The 19,077-nt window shown below is 39.0% G+C and overlaps 3 protein-coding genes across 3 annotated transcripts; 1 reads left to right on the top strand and 2 right to left on the bottom strand.

Moving 5' to 3' along the window:
- Window positions 1-1,925: 1,925 nt before the first annotated feature.
- Window positions 1,926-3,918, bottom strand: LOC122671188 (myb-related protein 315-like). Its single transcript, XM_043868291.1, has 3 exons — window positions 3,722-3,918; window positions 3,510-3,639; window positions 1,926-2,526 (listed from the first exon to the last, which is right to left on the bottom strand). Exons 1-3 carry the CDS (start codon window positions 3,852-3,854, stop codon window positions 1,926-1,928), a joined length of 864 nt encoding a protein of 287 aa, XP_043724226.1. The 5' UTR covers window positions 3,855-3,918.
- Window positions 3,919-9,701: 5,783 nt separating this feature from the next.
- LOC122670702 (protein HHL1, chloroplastic) lies at window positions 9,702-17,168 on the top strand. The gene is made up of 6 exons (XM_043867662.1): window positions 9,702-10,024; window positions 11,183-11,320; window positions 14,032-14,118; window positions 14,261-14,308; window positions 14,921-15,063; window positions 16,929-17,168. The coding sequence occupies exons 1-6, from the start codon at window positions 9,755-9,757 to the stop codon at window positions 16,939-16,941; spliced, it is 699 nt and encodes a 232-aa protein (XP_043723597.1). The 5' UTR covers window positions 9,702-9,754; the 3' UTR covers window positions 16,942-17,168.
- Window positions 17,051-18,964, bottom strand: LOC122671187 (tryptamine 5-hydroxylase-like; the record flags this gene model as incomplete). The annotated part of the gene is made up of 1 exon (XM_043868290.1): window positions 17,051-18,964. A coding segment is annotated over one exon (1,518 nt), but the record flags the coding sequence as incomplete, so codon positions are not given.
- Between the last annotated feature and the right edge of the window lie 113 nt (window positions 18,965-19,077).

Raw genomic sequence — 19,077 nt, 5'->3', positions numbered from 1 at the left:
GGTATAGCTCAATGGCTGGATGCTCCCTGGGAGTGCTGGGCTCCCTAGAGACGAGCTCAACTCTATATAAGCACACCAATGAAGTGTAGTAAAATGATATCATATATTGGATGGTAAGGAGGTCATTTCACGTGAGAGATAAACACAGAAGTGCTAGCATACTCTACCCGAGGGCTTAGGAAACCTTTTCCCAAAAAATAATATTGTCTTAGAATTCTCATGGTAACAAGTTACCTAAAATAAAATCAGGGCAACTTGTTTTCTCCCTTTTTTACATGGTTCCTTGATTGTATGCACGATAGACAAACAAGCTTATCCAAACACAGTGTTGCAGTGTAACTCATCTTAAAGAGTTTAATAAAGTTAAACTCAATAGCCCTCAATCTCCAGCTCTGGGAATGGTCCTGGGTTGACATTTCAACACTTCAATTGGTCAACATGATCTTATGTGGCCCAATCACATTACCCCCCTAAAGAAAATCCAAGTCTTTTAGAAAATGTGGATATATATAAAGGGTAATGGGAAAAAGATCTCTACTTGGTGGTATTTGCTACGCGTTCTCACAGGGCACCGTGAGATGATGCCTCTGTCCCCCTGGATAGATACCTAGGTGTGCTCACCCATTGACCTAGACACTTGTGTAGAGACCATGCGTCTAAGTAGAGATCTCTAATATAAACTCTTTTAAGACCTTGTGTATGTGAGAGGGAGTGTTTGTAACGCCATCCTGTTAGTACTTCATAGTGTTAGCCATTGTTTAAAGAATCGGTTGGATCAGATTCCTGATTCTGGTCAATTTCCCGATTGAAAATTTTAGGGCATTTCTAGGGTTTAGATTGATTTTTGATGATTTTAACCAATTTCAAACCAATTTTGATAGAATCATAATAAAAAGGGGCATACCCAATGCACGATGCTCCCGCCACTCCAGGGTTTGAGGAAGATCATAATGTATGCAGCCTTACCTTCGTTTTGTGAAAAGGCTGTTTCTAGAGACTTGAACCCATGATCACTTGGTCACAATAGAACAACCATTACTGTGACACCAAGGTCCATCCTCCCATGAATCATAATCATAATCCATGAAGGCAGATTCTATTTCCAATTCCACTAACTTGAACCTTTGTTTAGCACTGGTCATTTTGTAGAGTCATAGGGTGTATTGTGTGATGTGCTAGAGGAATAGAGACCAGAAGTTGTGGCAAATGGTACGCTTTTGCAGCAACATGGACCTTACTATATTGACTTGAAAGAACTTAGGGAAGGCGTTTGTTTGAGAATGCAAGGGGGTGTATTCTTTGAGTTTCTTGTACATACTACATAAGAAAGATTTCTCTGAACCTTTTTTTCCTTTGTAGTTTTTTTTTTTTTGAACAAAGTTTTCCACCACTCATAGAGGACGGTTCACTCACCATCCTAGGGTTCACGTACAAACCCCTCCTAGGGTTTTATTATGTTCAAAATACCCTCTCACTATCCATTCCAGCCCTAATGTACGCCATGCATGTAGCCTGACAACTTTCTTTCTCCCATCTAAAACAATTTTTATTTTTCTCATCTTAAAATATTCGACGTTAAAACGATAAATTAAAATTATCAAATCATCGAAACCAATTAAAATGAAAACTGAATAAAAATCTAAAATGTATGAAGATTAAATTAATTAGGAAAAGTTTACATACTAAAAAAAAAATGATACAAGTTTGAGCACTTCGATAATTAAGACTAAAAAAAGGCGATAGGCCGAGTAAAAAAATTAAAGAATAATTAAGCCAATATTTTACTGTCTAATTAAATAGCACACCACAATAGAACAAAATCAATTTAATGTATACAATTCTTTCTTTCCATTCCCTCCAATTAGTTTAAGATGAATCATCAATGAAACCTTAAAAGACTTTTGAGTGCTAGAGAGACTCATAACTTAATTTACAGGCAATTTCCCAAAATACAAAATGTCTTCTATAGTAAGGAATCCATCCCATGGAAGCATTGAATCCACATTATCAATCCAACATTGCCTATAATTTTCTTGGAGGGATAATGAAGAAGGACCTTCATTCCTAGACTGATCAAGTGAATAGTCCAAAGAAAATGAAGGGCTATAATCATTAGAATTAGAGGGATCAATGGTTTTAGGGTTTACCATTGATCCCACATCCAAGGTCTCCCACAACATTTCATAACCATGAGAAAGATCTATTGTACTTTCATTTGAGTGCACTTGGAAGTCTTCTTCTTTGTTTTGAAGCACCAAAATGTCTTCTTCTTCTTGTTGTTGTTGTTGATCAAATGGCACAACAACATTAATAAAGTTATTCTCTTGCTCTCTCAATGAAGTACTATTAGGCTCAACAATTGGTTCACCTTCCATGCCATTAGATTTTTCTAGGTGTGTGGTTATTGGCTTGTGGCTTGAAGGATCTAAACCAAGGAACTTCAGCTTCTTCTTGATTCGGGTATTCCAGTGGTTCTTGATTTCATTATCTGTTCGGCCGGGGAAATGTGCAGCTATTCTAGACCATCTGCAAAAGATATCAACTTTGTTTTTGAAAAAAAAAAAATAGCTCTCATTGGAGAACTAAAATGACATCTTTTAAGTAAAAAAGTTTGGGAGAGAGCTTCATATGATGCCACCAGAGTTTAGTTTTACGCCAATAAGGGAGGGAGGGGGACGAATCGTCCAATATGTGATGCATTTATTGAGGAGAGAAAGTGTAGGGTCCAGTGGTGGCATGTGAAAGGGCATGCAGCACACTTGCACGTTTTCTTTTCACAAAATTTTTTTTATTAGCTTTTAAAATGCACAAACAAATAAAGTTTGGGCAATGTATTATACCATTACTAATTAAATTAGCAAAAGTTTTCTTTCATTAAGGGTGTAAATTGTAAAGAGAATCTCTTCAACCATGGCAATCTAACACTCTAATTGGATTGAAAAAGATATTTTGAACCTTCAAGAAAATATACCCTTTACCATGATTAGAGTGTCAGGGTCAGATCCTTTGGAACGTGGATTAAGGAATGGAGAATGGATCATTTGCATGTATGTACATACAGGTGAATATGCATGGAAGAGGTAACCACTTGTCCTTTTTGTTTTCATTAATACCCATTTTCCCAATGGCAGAAATGGGATAAGTGGTTACCTCTCACACGTATATGATGAGGAACTAGACTCGAATGAATGCCCAATATTGCGCTGTGGAAAAATTATCTCCTCTAGTTCCTTGCTCTGCCCAGTTGCCCCAGTGCCTGTAATACAGGGGGGTGGACCCCAACTAGGCAGAGTATTCAGGTAGGGGTAGGGTGATCATTACGCCCCCTGTATTACATGCACTGACGGAATTGGGCTGCGCAGGAAACTGGAGGAGATAAAGATCCCAATGCTATATATTAAGTTTAGAGAGACAAAACAAAAAAAAAAAAAAAAAAAAGAAGAAGAAGAGAGAGAGAGGTAAATAATAATAATAATGCATGGTTAATAATTTGCATGTAAATTAAGGACCTGTTACCGAGACGTGCATGAAGTTGGATAAGTTGATCCTCTTCCACCTCCGAGAATGCTCCTCTCTTAAGATCTGGCCTTAGATAATTGATCCATCTTAGTCTACAACTCTTCCCACATCTCATCAGACCTTCACCATCAAAATCAAAATCAAAATGAGAGAGAGAGAGAGAGCTTTTTATGATCAAACAAACAAACAAACAAACAAACACCTGCAAGCTTGGGAACAAGTCTCCAGCAATGTATGCCATTGTTGAGGATGAAGTTCATTAACTTGTTATCTTCATCAATCGTCCATGGTCCTCTCTTCAACCCTACCTTCTCACAACAAGGTTTTCTCCCCATCCTCTTTCTACAAAACTCTTATCTTAGAGAGAGAGAGAGAGAGAGAGAGAGAGAGAGAGAGAGAGTTGCAGAGAGTTGTAGCCAAAGAAACTTATAATTTGAAGGAAAGATGCTTTATGCCAGTTCAACTATCCACAGAGAAGACTAGTGTTATATTTATAAGGTACTAATGATTGAATGGGAGCTAGTAAAGCATCAAATTAAGAACATAATTAACTTTAAGCATGAATGTTTTTTTGTACTTAAGCATCATTAATTAGCTCACTCTCTTTCTCTCATTATCACAACCATTAACAAGGAAATTAATTAATTATAAACAAAAAAAAAAAAAAAAAACTCCAATTAAGAAATCGACGTGGGTCGTCCTCGTTGACAATTTTAATATTGGCACTCAAAGTCTTCTTTTTAATTAATGGGTTTTTTCTTCTTTTTAATATAATAATAATAATAAACAAAGAAAAAGTAAAACTAAAAAGGATTCCATTGTCCCCTTCAAAGCTATCCAGCTTTGTCCTTCCAGGCAACCCTTTACCTTCTCTCTCTCTCGCGTTCAGATGCTTTGTTGTTAGCAACTTTGTGTTGTTTATTATTAGGGTAGGAAGGATATATTATTGGAAACTCCAAGGAAGTGTATCAATGGAAGATACGAATATTGGAAAGGGGACAGCTTAGGAACCCTCAAGGGAAGGGAAAGGGTGAGGGGTGAGGGGTGAGGAGTGAGGAGTTGAGGGCATTCCCAAGCCGACCACAATGATTTGGTAGGGCACTAACAAAACATAACAACACAAGAATCTCTCATCCTCTTAATTTAGTCGGTTCATATGGATCGACCATCTTCATGAATCAATAACAACTATTTGAGATGTTGAGAGGTATAGAGTTATAGTGATATAGAAAAGATCTCTGAACACCCAATCATGTCGGAAGTACTAATTTGTCGGCGCAACTTCTGAGAGCTATAATACTTTTTTGGAAACATTATTGGATCAAAAGTTTCGGAATCAAATTCCATCGTTTAAGGGGTGTACCGAGCCGTTGAAGTTTTGTGCACGATTTAGAAATTTTAGTCTCCTGTTTTAACAGGTTTTTTTCTCCCTTTGTAATCCGACCTCCTTATAGAATGGTTGTTTTGGACGAAATAAAGTATCTTGAAGTTTATGAACAAAATTGCTTTGTTAGCTCTTCTTCCCCGTTGAAATTAGGGTTTTCTTTACTTTGAGGATTCGAGGGTCGTGAGTGCTTGAATGAGTTCTAGCCCCCCATATTTCGTACTACGTCATATAGTATCATATCGGTTTGTTTAGATCCTTGGTGTTTTCATATACTCTAGGAACTCTCTCTACCTAATGCCTTAAAGTTTTAGTTTATCGGACCCTCCAACATGGTATCAGAACCCAAATCTCTTTGCTATTATCTCTAACTTATTTTTCCACGTGTAAATAGTCATGTATCCTTGGTGCCTTCATATACTTGAGGAGTTCTCTCCATAATTAATTTCTTAAGGTTTTGGGTTGGACCCTCTGACAATAATCTCAATCATGAAACTGATAAGTCCATATGCTGGGGGGGGGGGGGCTTAACCTTAAGACTATCACTATCACCATTGATTCCTCCTAGCTATCTTCATCATAACATCCCCCCTTCCTAGTTTTAAGTCCTCTACAAAGAAAGAAAGGTCAAATAATGATTGCATAGTTCATTGTATATAACATAAAACCAATATATTATGTATATGCAACTGAATAATTTATAAGAGATGCGCATAAAATTCATACATTAGGGTTGGTGAGGAAACATGATGATGATGATGATGAAGAAGTGAAACTTCTTGCTACGTTCCTTTAGGTTTTAAGAATAAAAAAATTTGTAAAGCATTTTGCAGGTAGTGCAGGTTTTGAATTATATTGATTTATATTTCAAGTCCTCTACTCTTGTTTATATTTTAAGGGGAAATGAAGAGGTGGATAAGGTAAGAAGGGTATGAGGGTGGCTACTTTGATTTCCATTTAATTATATAAACTCATATAACTTTATCTTGTGTTTTTAATTTATATGAAAGAACTCCTATATAATTGGCAATACTAGTCTACCGTATTTTATTATTGGGAGTGGTGTTGAACTAGGGAAGGTGATCAATGGCCTTAAGAGGCTCCAACCAATCAGGGTTGGCTATTTTGAATATTTAAATGTCAGATATGTATAATGACATAAACAAGTAGACTAGCCTAGCCGGCCTAGCTAGGCTCCTTTTTCTCTGACTTCATTGGATAATAATTTTAATTTTTTTAGTAGGCCACAAGGGCCCAAGATAAGTTTAATAATATGAAAGCAAATTACAAATTAACTTGTCTGGTATATATCTACTCTTTTCCATTGTGTCATCAAAGAGTAATTAAGATCAATTCCATCACGTTTTCATGTTTCAATTGAACATTTTTCATTTTTTATTATTCTCAAAGGAGAAGATTATTCTTTTTACCAATCTTTTCATATGTAAAAATGCTTTAGAAACTAATTGGAAGAATTTCTTTCACCGATGACCATCATTGTTGTGGTATCGATGGTCGGGTGTTTGAGAACAATGGAAGACATTTCGACCTTCAACCAGTAGGAGGGGAGTAATTATAACGGTAAGATTTTAGGTGAACCCTTCTCTGCATGTGAAGGAAAACTTTCCCCGAAATGAAATATCTTTTTGAAGAATAGATTTGCACTAATTTAATACACCTAGTATGTATAAACTCCATCATAAACTAAATCTGATCTTATCAAAGAATAAAGAGGTTCTTTTTTAGACTTAAAATTATTTGATGGTTTCCATGGACTAGTACTATCTTTACATAGTTTCATATCCCTCAAAAACCCTCTTCTTAAGCAAAGAACTCCAGAAGATAGCTTCTCTCTCTAGAAGTAAGAACAAATAAACATTGAAGTAGAAGATAAGCAAGTTAACGAGTTATAAATTACCAACAGATGGAATATCCCTACAGAATGGATTCCATCTAAATGGCTGTGAATCGTTCACGTACGTGAATATTCCCTGCTCACAGCTAGAGGAGGGGCAATGTAGTTATATAATAAGGGATAAAGATGGAAGAATTTGCTTCTAAAAATGGTGCATGATGGTATTCTTCTGCTTCTACTTCTAAGAGGATTCTATGAATTCAGCTTACGGCGACGAGCCAATAAAGATTTTTCATTTGGAATCCTTCCCCATAATCATCATAAGCTGTCAAATGCTAGTTATAGCCATCTAAAGCCAGCTAATCTATAGTAGGAGTTCAAGCAGTCTGCTTGGCCTGGTTTGGGTTGGGCTGAACCAGTTTGAAGCTGGAAATGGGTCAAACCGTTGAGGGATCCGGCTCCTCTTCACTGAGTGGAGAGCCCAATGAGGCATTTAACAGCTGGGCTGTGCTGCACACATCTCAACATGCGTCCAATTAATCGTTGGGATGTATGCGGCACAGCCCAACCGTTGGATACCTCATTGGGCTCTCCACTCAGTGGAAAGGAGCCCAATCCACCGTTAAGTTATGTTGTTATCGGTTCAATATATATATAGAAAGGGAAGCAGTTTTCTGCCCAGGAGTGTGGCCCACACAAGCACTCCCATGTGTCTATCTCTCTCCTCAAAACAAGGGGATAGAGGTGTCTTTTCATATGGGGAGGAGAGAGATAGAATGATGGGAGTGCTTGTGTAGGCCACACTCATGCACAAAGTTCTTTTTCCCATGTAGAACATATGTATAAATTTTTTGGACGAGATCTCTACTTGGTCACATGGTCTCCACACAAGTGTCTGGGCCAATGGATGAACACGCCTGGGTATCTACTCATGGGGTTACTTCACCTTCTTGTTTAGGGTTGAAATGAAGAGTCCTCTATCACATGGTCCATCCCTGCTTCCCATATGGCAAGTTTTGAGGTTATTAATGATCCCCAACGATTGTATGATAATGAGCAAAACCCTTAACTTCTTTGTATTGAACTATTGATAGAATGTTTGAGATGGAATTTTAGTCAAACATGAGGTGATTACCCGGCCTATTAATCACACCATGATTAATCCAAGGGGACAAAACTTGACCAAATTGTGCACTGAGTCAATAACCAATCGAAGTTGTGGATAAGCATGTGTTAGTGGTTATAATTTTGTAAAAAGACTGCTAGTATAATTCCAATCCACTGGGGCAAAGAGAAGCCATTTTTGTTGAGTTATTGGAAAGCACCGAGTTTCTCTCTACCCACGGTGAACAGGATCTCTTTCACCGCGGGGCGGGAGAGGGCGGAAAGGGTATTGGGGGGGGGGGGGGAAGTATTTTGGAATAAATCCTAGGAGGGGTTTGTGAACCCTAGGATGATGGATGAACCATCATAGGTGGAGGGAAACTTAGTCATGTTGGAAATTATTACTTACAATGGGTTTTTGTTGTTAAGTTGTGTAGAAAGAGTTAAAAGATACCAAATTTGACATTGTTGGACTCTGTATTTGTAAGGTTGTAATTTCCTTCGAAACTATATTTGTTTCAGCATGTTATTTTCACTTAAAACGAACTATCGATATTGTTACAACTCAAATGAAACCAAATACAAAAATTGAATAAAACTGAACCAATTTGGTTTGGTTTGGTATTATGCAAATTATTTGATCTTTATTTATATATATTATATTCTCAACCAAAAAATCGAAACTTTTTTTTAGAGGGGAGGGGGGGCGGGGGTTGTGAAACCGAACCAACTGACATCCTTACTATTTTGTCTGACATTAATGGCCCAACCCACAATATTTGTCAATTTGGATCGGGCTTTTTAATACCCCAACCCAATCTTGAGTTCCCTTAGCTAGGCCTAGGCCCAGCCCGACCCTTAACCTAGGGCCTAAAAAATCCAACTCTGACCCACCCTCGGGGTCCAGTCGGGTTGAACCTAACTGGCCCTGACCATGAGAAGCGGAACGGAGATGTAGGGGTTGAGCCAGGCCGAGAAGAAGAATAAGAAGAAGACAAGGCCACATTGGGCCGGATTCAGCCATGGCCTCAACCTTGGCGTGACCCAGCTCTGACTCATGGCCAAATATTCCCAATCCTAACTCGTCCTCAGGACCAAGGTATCTCAAACCAGGCCTTGTATAGGATAAGAGCGAGCTCAGGTCGGTAGGGCCAAATTTACTCTCCTAAGTTTTGTTGAATGACATCGCCATGCTCTCCCCTCTTACTCTGCAATGTTGATTTTTTTTTTTTTTCACAAAGATCCAAACTATTCATTTACACATGGAGGGCTCGAGATTGGAGAATTATAATTTTCTCGTAGTCACAGAGTGGAATTTGACCAAACTATCTTAACACTGCATGGACAAGATCTGTCTGACTAAAGAGTCCGCACCTGCATTAGCTTATCAAGGAATGTAAAAAAAATTACAAAAAAGCAAAAAGAGTAACAAGGTGCTTGATATCCTCGATGATCAGATTGAGGACGCTGGGATCGGTGTCGATAACTCTGCAACATTGATTAGAACATTCCTACTTAGATTACGTCGAGCAGGGAAAAACACTTCCCTTCAGTCTGACTATGTGGCTCGCTTCTCGCCACTTGTGAGTGAGTGACTTCTTAGAAAGTTATTGCACCTGCACGTACGTGCAGAGGAACTGGACTCGTAGAGGTGGTGGGTGGGTCACGGGCGTCGTAGCCCCTTGCGAGCTGGACCAGTATTGGCGAGATGAGAAGAAATTCAGATTTGGATAAGAGGATATGGAAACGGGGATACTGTGACAAGTTACTGTGAACCCCGAGAGTGAGCCTTCATTTCGTGTTCTGTGATTTCTGTCATTGGTGGTCTCGCAACGGGGAGAGAGAGAGAGTGTGTGTGTGTGTGTGGTGGCTCTGCTTCTGTGGGATTCCTGATGGAGGTGAGCATGTCTTTAAACGCACTGGTTCGGCTTCCCTTATCGAATTCGAGGAGGAGCCATGAAGATGTGCTATTCAGACACTCTCTTTGGTCTTCTTCCGAGACGACAAGCAGAAGAAAGCAAAGGCAGCATGTTACGGTGGTTCAAGCAAAAGGGAAGAGAGGAATGGCATCTCGCCAGTTCCAACGCCCTCCCCCTCCTGCCATGCCCCAAATTGAAGATGATGGAAACCCCAAATTCGTCATCTTCATCCGCATGGCTAATGTTAGTACTCTCTCTCTCTCCCTTTCTCTCTCAATTACTAATTATCACTTCCTTTTTTCCGTTTCGGGGGATGGGGTATTTGGTTTCTAGCTTTCATTCTTTTTTTTTTTTCTGTGGAAATTATCCATGAGTCTTGGCCTGTAATTATTCCAGAGGGAATATCTTGTTTTGATTTTTGTTGCTGGATTCCCGTAAGTTTTCTTGCAGAGTTTTCTATAAAAAAAATGGAAATTTCCATGCAGAGTTGAAGTTTGATAATTGATGAATGGCTCCTCAGCTTCTCTCTTATTGCTTTTCTTTAAAAAAAATGTCTTCTTCCATTCCCCCCCCCCCCCTCCCCAAATGACGTTTTCTTTCTACTGGTTTGTGTATGCGGATGGAGGGGAGCTGTTGCATGAGTAGTTTCAAAATCTGTGTATCGTATGCATAGCAGAGTTCCTTCTACTTACTAAGAATAATGAGACGCCAATTTTATTCTGTATTAAATTTCTTAATGCTTTATTAATTTTAGCTACTTAAAAGCAAAGACAAAAGATTTCAGTAGGCTTTCCTCCTTAGACTATGCTTGTTTGTCCAGAAATATAGAGTTGTTTCAATGTAAAGTAGCCGAAAAATTGAGTTATGTAATGGATGACTGATGGTGAGGCTACTTTTTCCTCCATCAGAGAACTCAATATTTAATGGACAGTTGAGCATAGGCTTGGCAAACTTAGAAGAATTTTTTTGCAATATTCCTTCATAAATACTTGCCATATCACATTTCAACCTTCCGGAATGGCCAGATCATCTCCACATGTTCAAGACTTCCGTGTGTAACCTCAACAACCTACTTATTATAGTAACTAAATTTATTACAATAACATAAATTGATTTTTTATTACTATATATTGCAAATTGTGGGTCAAGGTACATGGGCTTTTTGTAACTGAAATATTTCCAGTCTTACTGTAATGCATTTATTTGTTCTTGCGAAGTTTGTCTTCGTGGATGTCATTTACAGCTTTTGATGGGTTTGGTGATGGGCTTTTGTGCTATGCATTTTTGTGTGATGAATGACTTATGGTAATAAATGCATTTGGTTTGTAACAAAACCATGTGTTTTATGTGAGGTTAGCAATTGTGCTGATGATCATAGATGTATTTCTGACAATTGTGCAGGTCTATCTTTGGTACCCCCTAAGTCTCATCACTGGTGGAACAACTGCAAAAATCATGGTAGCCGCCAAAGATAATATTCTTGGAAAATATATCTACAAAGATACAATAGCTAGAAATCTTGCAGCTGTCATTTACAAAGTAAGATATTTGTTCTAGTTCCTCCTGAATTTTATGATTGAAATGATAAAAAGTTGAATTTATTTTGGTCTAGACATGTATTTGTTCAATTGTTATTTTTTTCTGTGTATCTAAGTCCATGATGAACACTCTCTCTCTTTAGTGTTCCGATGATAAGCATCTTGTGATTGAGACAACAAAACAAATTTCCTTTGCAATGAGATTCAGAACAAGGTGTCTATATGAAGGCATCGGGAATTGGTGTATACAGAAGTGACAAAGTTTCCGTTCTCTGGTCCTAATCATTTGGTTCAAAAATAATGTATAATTGCTTAGATACTCCAGAATGATATAGTCTCCTTGCTTACAAAATTAAGCTGTGTTTCAGTTAATACTCATGCACCTTTGAGTGCTGAGTGTATGTGGTCTGTTTGACATCTTTGGGATGCTGCAAATCCAATAACTTCAGTTAGGATGTCCTCAATAAAGTGTCAAAATCCTGCTCAGGGAGAATAGAGCATTGGATACCCATGAAAATCTGCTGCTAGTTTTTGAAGAATCATTCTCCCCTTGATTTAGAGTAACTTCAGTGGTTGGGGAGTGCTTCCACCTACCTAGCCATGTAGTTTTTTGGCTCTTATCTGAAAATAAAAAGTGAACAAAGCTACCATCTTTGAGTGTTGTATGCCTAATGTCAAGAGGACTGAGAGACTGACGAAAACAGCAAAGTCAAGAGTCCTGAAATGGTGAAACTCTAGATGACATCTACTAGTTGCACCTATGTAGCCGAGTTGATGGTAGTGCTGCATTTATGCATATATCAGTTGGACTATGCCCCGAAATGCATTTTGTAACACGAAATACAAAACTAACAAACAGTGAGGAAATTTGGATAGACAACCTGTATAAAACCGGATCATATGATTTTGTTTTCAAAAGCCTCCATTTTGTACTTCTATTCAATTTTATAGATGAAAGGGTTCCAACTTCTTTTTTTTTAATGTATGCTGAAGTCTGATTGGACTGAAACTTGACATATAGGTAGCGGTTATCTGGACAATGTGTCCATGAAGCTTTGGAGCTAAGATCCAACAAAACATGGCAGAAATGGTGCCAATGACTATTTTGCTACTTGCAATGGAGGAACCCTGCTTTCTTAGCATTATATGTATTAATGCATTTAAATATATTAATATTGTGTAAATATACTAAAATTTCAACTATATCAATGTGTCTTAAAAGTTAATCATGCCTGAATAAATCCTACTTTTTTCCCATCCTCATATTTACTAACCATGTAGCAGTAACCATGTAATTATTTCAGATAATTTTTCTGATTCACTTTCTCAATGGTGATCCTTGAATGTTACATCTGCTTATATGTTTGTCTTCAGAGTACAAAATATGGAAGCTGTACAAGGATAGAGAGATATATTGGAAAGTATCTTCATAAGGCAACCATAGATTGATTATCAATGTACTTTGTTGCCATGATGCTATCAGACAAGTGGGAGTGTTTTCCCTTATTTGAGTTCATTTGCTTTAGTATGGTAGTGCCGCTGCTGCACATTATCAATTGGATACTTCTAATTGAGTGTGGCCACCTACTTCCATTCTTATTTTTAACCGTGTTTAGAAGGTTTTATGGCCAAAGGCTATGTAAAGGCATGAGCATGGCAGAAGGAGACCTTCTCAGTGCACATTTCTTCCATAGAGATTCTGTCATTAGTTTCTTTACTATTTTTTTTACTGGTAACTTGTTATTTTTTACTTCTTTACCCTATTGTCCAGAGTAAGAGTTTTTACCGTTCATTCAAGTTTCTGCTATCAATTATCAGGATATTCAATCAAGCTCTATAAGCAAGTTCGATCTTATTTACTTTTATGTGATTACTTTCCTTCCTATTATACAATTTTAGTTTCATAGGGCATTGGAAAAACGCTGAAAGGGCGCAATATGTCATCCTTCATTGCCTGGCTAATTTATCGTGTGAACGGCCAACTTAACATCCAAATTTGCCGAAGATCTGAGATCCTGCTGCTTGGGTGCTCAGGGTCTTTGGTGTGGTCAAAATTCTCACTGACATGATTGACTTGCCCATGAATATGCTTGCCCATGGGGCCATCTGTAAGCTGAATGCTGGTCCCATCAGCCATCCATGTGGCAGAAAAGGCTGTGCTTTTTCCAGAAAAGTAATTTGAAAAAAAAATTGCATAACCAAAATTTTGTCAGTGTTGATCTGTCTAAGACATTTGTAAGACCGTGCTTGATGTTTGTTAGTAAATTGCTCTTGTTACACAACTTACAATGTGTTTTGCAGCCGTTAGGACTTAATAATCCTTCCTCTACCCTCTTGGGGTCGGGTATACCAATGATCTTCTTATTTTTTTTTTCTCTAATTCCTTAAAATGTTAAGATTTTACGACTTCAGGCTTGTCTGCCTTATGAATTTATATCTTGAATCTACTTTGGAAATCATTTATGCATCTGAAAACTATTACCATGGGATATTCAGCTTCTTATCAGGTGCAAGTTCAAAATGCTGTATCGAGTGATCCAGACATGACAATTCTAAGTGAACAGTTGATATTGCTTGATCGATTGAGTGCATGAATATTTTCTCGTTGTGAATTATGATTGCCACTTCTCTTATTTCCCGTGGCTCTCATAATCATTGTTTTCCTAATTATCATTCATTACTGACTTTATCAGGTATCTATAATTTAAACAGGATGAGAAGGAGATACAGAAGACAGCATTTAGGCAGTATCGTGTGTTACGGTCAGCTACGGATTTTAGATATGGCTACAAACTTGTTGTAATGTGTCTCTGACTTTTGCTAGTTGCCATTTATTGCTTATGATCTCTCAGCTCCTGAACATGAAAACTTATTGATGTACAACTAAGAGAAGACTGCTTTGGCATTGCTCTGTGTAAATTTCCTTCTATTGCATGTGCAGGAAAATAATAACGTAAGAAGTGCACTTTCTACCTCTGATGTTATTGAGGTGAGCTTATGTAGGATAATTTTTGTTCTTTCCACCTCTCCCACACACCTAACAGTTTTATCTTCCCAATCTAAAATTTTTTAGTATACAGGGGAGTTTGTCCTTTGTAAGGGCTCAGATGCATTGGGCTCAGGACTGACATTTGGTAAATTTTGAATTTGCCCCCCCAAATACCCAACCCAGTGTATTTCGAACTGAGGCTCAAACTACTTTGTCTGATGGCCTATGAACAGCTGTTCTTGTGTTAATTAGTTGAATCCAAGTGCATCTGAGTGGGAAGTATATGTTAGTATATTCAATTATTTGGGCCATAGTTTTGTTTGGATGTTTAAAATGGCCCCTGAGGGACATTTATGGTGTGCTTCCATTAATCCGTTAAACTTCACGTCCTTGATGGCAAAGGATTGGGAAGCATGAGCTTGAAGATAGAAGAAAGCTATAAGAAACACATCTCAGTTCCATGACTATTGTTTCCACTATCATTTATCATTCACAAATGGATGAGTCTGAAGCTACCTAACCTTGTCTTTTTTACATTTGCATAAAACTGTCTTCCAATACTCAACTGTTGTAGCTTGTTCTCTTTAAGTTATCCTATTGTCCAATTTTCAGCTTCCAACACAGAAAGAGCTCAAAACCGTAGTTGACAAAGTGATAGACTTTTTTGGGGATGCAAAAGAATCATTTGGAAAGCTCACAACTATAAGTTCAACCACCGCTGAGGAGTCAGAAGAAAATTCAAAGGAAAAAATCAAGTGAGTTTACACTTTACAAACATAAATGTTATATTCTTCTTCAGATGATAAATTTATTAAAGGAAAGTGCACAAGAAACACGGTTGTAAGGTCTCAAGTTAGCAAATGTGTCAAACAGAAGAAACTAAGAGGAATGCATATCCCCCAACAGATACAGATCTCGCAGCATTCTCCATCCCCATCCCCATGAAGGAGGATGTGCTTTATGGGTTTGGAAAATTAATTCACCATCTCAATTTTGCTTCTATTGGGATGAGATTCTCAAGGAATAATCCAAGGTTTTGATCAAGAGATGAGAAAACGCCCAACGTGCCCTCAACCTGATGCATCCAACCAGTTACCAATGATCAAGAGGGATGAAGTTCTCTCAACAGATAAAGGTGCTACGCCTCCCTCTAGGAGACCTCTCTGATCTGGTAAATTCATCCATCATATCATTTCTTGACCTAGAGTTTCTATTATAATTGAGATGTTCATTGGAGAAGCTAAGGCCTGCATCAAGAGATGAGAAAACCTCCAGCACGCCCTCTACCTGATGTGTTCAACCTGTAAACTTGGCCCAAAATTCCCCTCCCCCCCACAAGTATCTGTCTGAAACCCATTGCATAAGCCATCCTAAGCCAAATGCAAGTTGCATAAATGAAGTTGTAGTCAAATTTCCATTTCTGTGGCTCTGAGAATGCAAGATTCACTGGTCACATGCTTTAGAAACTGCACCACCCCTCATGCCTGTGGATTCCCAACTCACATGCTTCAAATTAGCCCATGGGAGGACGACAGTGTTGCATTTCTTGGGTGTGGATTCTAGTTCCATTTCTGTCCTGATAATCTGGAATCAAGTTGTAACTGATTCATATGCTTCATCAACTGATTCTATGGAGGCTTCATATTTGGCTTGAGATTCGGGATAAAAGGGTCTTTCTGTACTTGTTGGATACTTGCTCAGTTGCTCTGGATATAATCAGATCAATATGGCCGAGGATGAGATTAAACAGCGTTTATTACTCCACTCCAACCGGCATGTTCTGTCACAAGGTGATGTCATTGGGTATAAGTCGGGGCTTGGGACAACATACCAGCGAGCCATGACTTGCCCAATAGTGCTCAATGTGTTTCTGATAGACATCATCTTTGATTGCATCCTGAACAGATCTGTTGCAATTCTGGAGGATCATGGCACATCCTGTCCTGCACTCGGGTCTAGATTGTGAGAGCTATGGGAAACTCCATGGAAATCACCCGATTTGTTGCCGTGGGCAGAATGCTGGAACTACAACCAAGAAACCAAATCTTTGTTGATAACCCAGTCAAACTAAACCCAGTCCGCAAAGAGTTTTTTTTGGGAGGAGGGGGGCACCAAAAGCTGAAGAGTGAATTGGCTGAACTTTGGGGTCATGAATCCTGTTCCACCATTCTACTCTGATCAAGGCTACATCTGCTGAAGAGAGAATTGAGTATTAACAATGTAGGAAAAGATGGCCCCCTGATTCACTTACTTGCATATAAGTCAGACGTGAGGAAGTTGCCTCCTCAGCAATCTCATTTTGTATGTATTATAGGTGTCAATTTTCTTGTGAGCAGCCTCCCTTCCAAACGCATTACATACATGGGAAATTGGATTTTCCAAATAATTGGACTCCGAGAACTGCTTCTATCCATTACTGGGGAAAGTGGTGCGGGAAGGGATCGCTAACGACATGAAGTCTACATCAGGCATTATATATGGATTTTCATGGGAAAAATAACATGATACATCTTTGATTGGTTTAGTCACCTCTTAGTTATGGTCCATTTATTTATTGTTTAACTGTAATTTGGGTTTGATGTAGCTATGCATCAGCTCTTATACTTGCACTTTCTTATAGGGTGAAAGACTGAGGGTGGAACATTCCAATCTCATCAACACAGTGCAGTGGTAATTGTTCCTTTGGGTTCGAAAACGATCATTTTGATGTATTACTCTCATGCAGTGGAGCAAGCTTTTATGCATAACTTGGTAGCACAAGGTTTTGTTCACAAATCAGAGTTGATCAAACAAAATTGTAGATTTTTCTGTATATGATGAAGAAAAGTAGAGTTTCTTGATATGCAAAAATGGTGATCATACATTGTTAATCTTCTATCCAATAATTAAGGATTTGCTAGAGTACTAGAAAAGTTGTAATGCTTTGATTAAAAGTAAATGAAGACTTTTCCTTACTTTTTAACAGATTATGTTTATTAAGCTCATCAATTACATCTTAGCTGTTGATACTGTTCTTACTACTGAAAAGCAAGCAGAGGATAACAGACTAGAACCACCTTGATGATAGAAGGAGCCTACATAAAGAACTCTAAATGATACAAAGTACTGCCACAACAAGATTGTACCATGAAAAGGTAACTAACAACCATAGTTTCCCTTGAACTCATAATCCTTATTGCTGATAGGGAGAAGAACCAGGGCAACCTTCTTTCTGGTGGCTAACCCAAAAATCTCAGTAAGGTCAACATCATCAGCTGTGACACCCAGTGGCAGGGCCCAATCAAAATGATACAGAAGCCTGGCCAGTGCAATCTCTATGGTAGCCAAGGCAAAGGAATAGCCAGGGCAACCCCTCCTCCCTCCTCCAAATGGTAACAACCGGAAGTCTTGATCCTTCACATCGATGTTAGTATCGGTGATGAACCTCTCAGGGTTGTAATCCAGAGGGTTATCCCAATACTGAGGATCACGTCCGATCGCATAGGCATTGATCAAAACTCGAGTTTTTGCTGGTATCTCGTAGATACCATCGTCGTCGAGGGTGCATTTCTCAATGGATTCTCGAGGAACCAAGAGTGGGACTGGATGGTGTAACCTTAATGTCTCTTTTATCACTGCTTTAAGGTAATGAAGTTGATGGAGATGGTGTTCTTGTACTGTTCCATCGCTTCTGGCTACCTTTCTCACTTCTAATTGGGCTTTCTCCATCACTTCTGGGTGTCTAGCCAGTTCCGTCATGGTCCATTCTAGTGTGGCTGCGGTTGTATCAGTCCCAGCAACAAACATGTCCAGAACCAGTGCTTTAAGATTATCATCAGTAATGGGAACTTCAAGGTCTCCACCTCCTTGCACCCTTAGCAGAACATCGACAAAATCCTCCTCTTCACCAGAAGAAGCCTCATCACCCTCCTTCCCCATCTTCTTCATTTCATGTTCTCCAATAATCTCATCACAAACCCTTCTCAAATCTCTCAAGTTATTCTCCAATCTTCTCCTCAGCCCACACCACTTGTTAAGCCACAGCCATTCCATACCTGGGAAGAAATCTCCCAAACTAAACCCAGCCAACAACGCTTGCGTCTCTGTCAGAATTTCCGGTAGTCGATGGTTTTCTCCCAAAAACCTTCTACCGAACGCGACCCGACACAATACATTGTTAGACAAAGCCAACAACCTCTCGCTCATATCGGTTTCGGACTCGGAAGAAATGGACCTCAGCAACCGATTCACTTCCTCGTCTCGGATGAGTTGGAACGAGTTGACTCGTTTCGTGCTGAGTAAGTGGGTGACGCAGATCTTACGGGTTTGGCGCCAGTAAGGGCCGTAGCGAGAGAAGGTAATGTCGGAGCAACCGAAGGAGAGGAACTGAGCTGCGATGAGTTGGGGTCGACTGGCGAAGGCGTGGTCGTGGGTTTTTAGGACTTGACGAGCGAGTTGAGCGGAGGAGATCACGAGGGTAGGGATTCCACCGAGTTGGAGGTAGATGATGGGACCGAGTTGGGTGGCTAGATGGGATAGGGTATGGTGGGGCATGTCGGTTTGGAGGAGATGGTGAAGGTGACCCAATATTGGGAGCTTTGGTGGAGATGGAGGGAGTCTCTTGTGCTTCTGTGACTGTGAGGGTTTGAGTTTCTTAAGGATGAATTTGATGAAGAAGAAGATGGTGAAGAGGAGGAGTGAGAGAGAGAGAAGGGTGAAATTTTCCATTTTTACTTCCTTTCCTATGCAAGGATTTTGAGATTTCGGAACTATCGATGGATGAAGTGTCT

Source organism: Telopea speciosissima, chromosome 8, assembly GCF_018873765.1.
Source record: "Telopea speciosissima isolate NSW1024214 ecotype Mountain lineage chromosome 8, Tspe_v1, whole genome shotgun sequence".
Classification (NCBI taxonomy): domain Eukaryota; kingdom Viridiplantae; phylum Streptophyta; class Magnoliopsida; order Proteales; family Proteaceae; genus Telopea; species Telopea speciosissima.
Note: the sequence above shows the minus strand (reverse complement) of the source record. Positions and strands in the feature narration are given on the sequence as shown.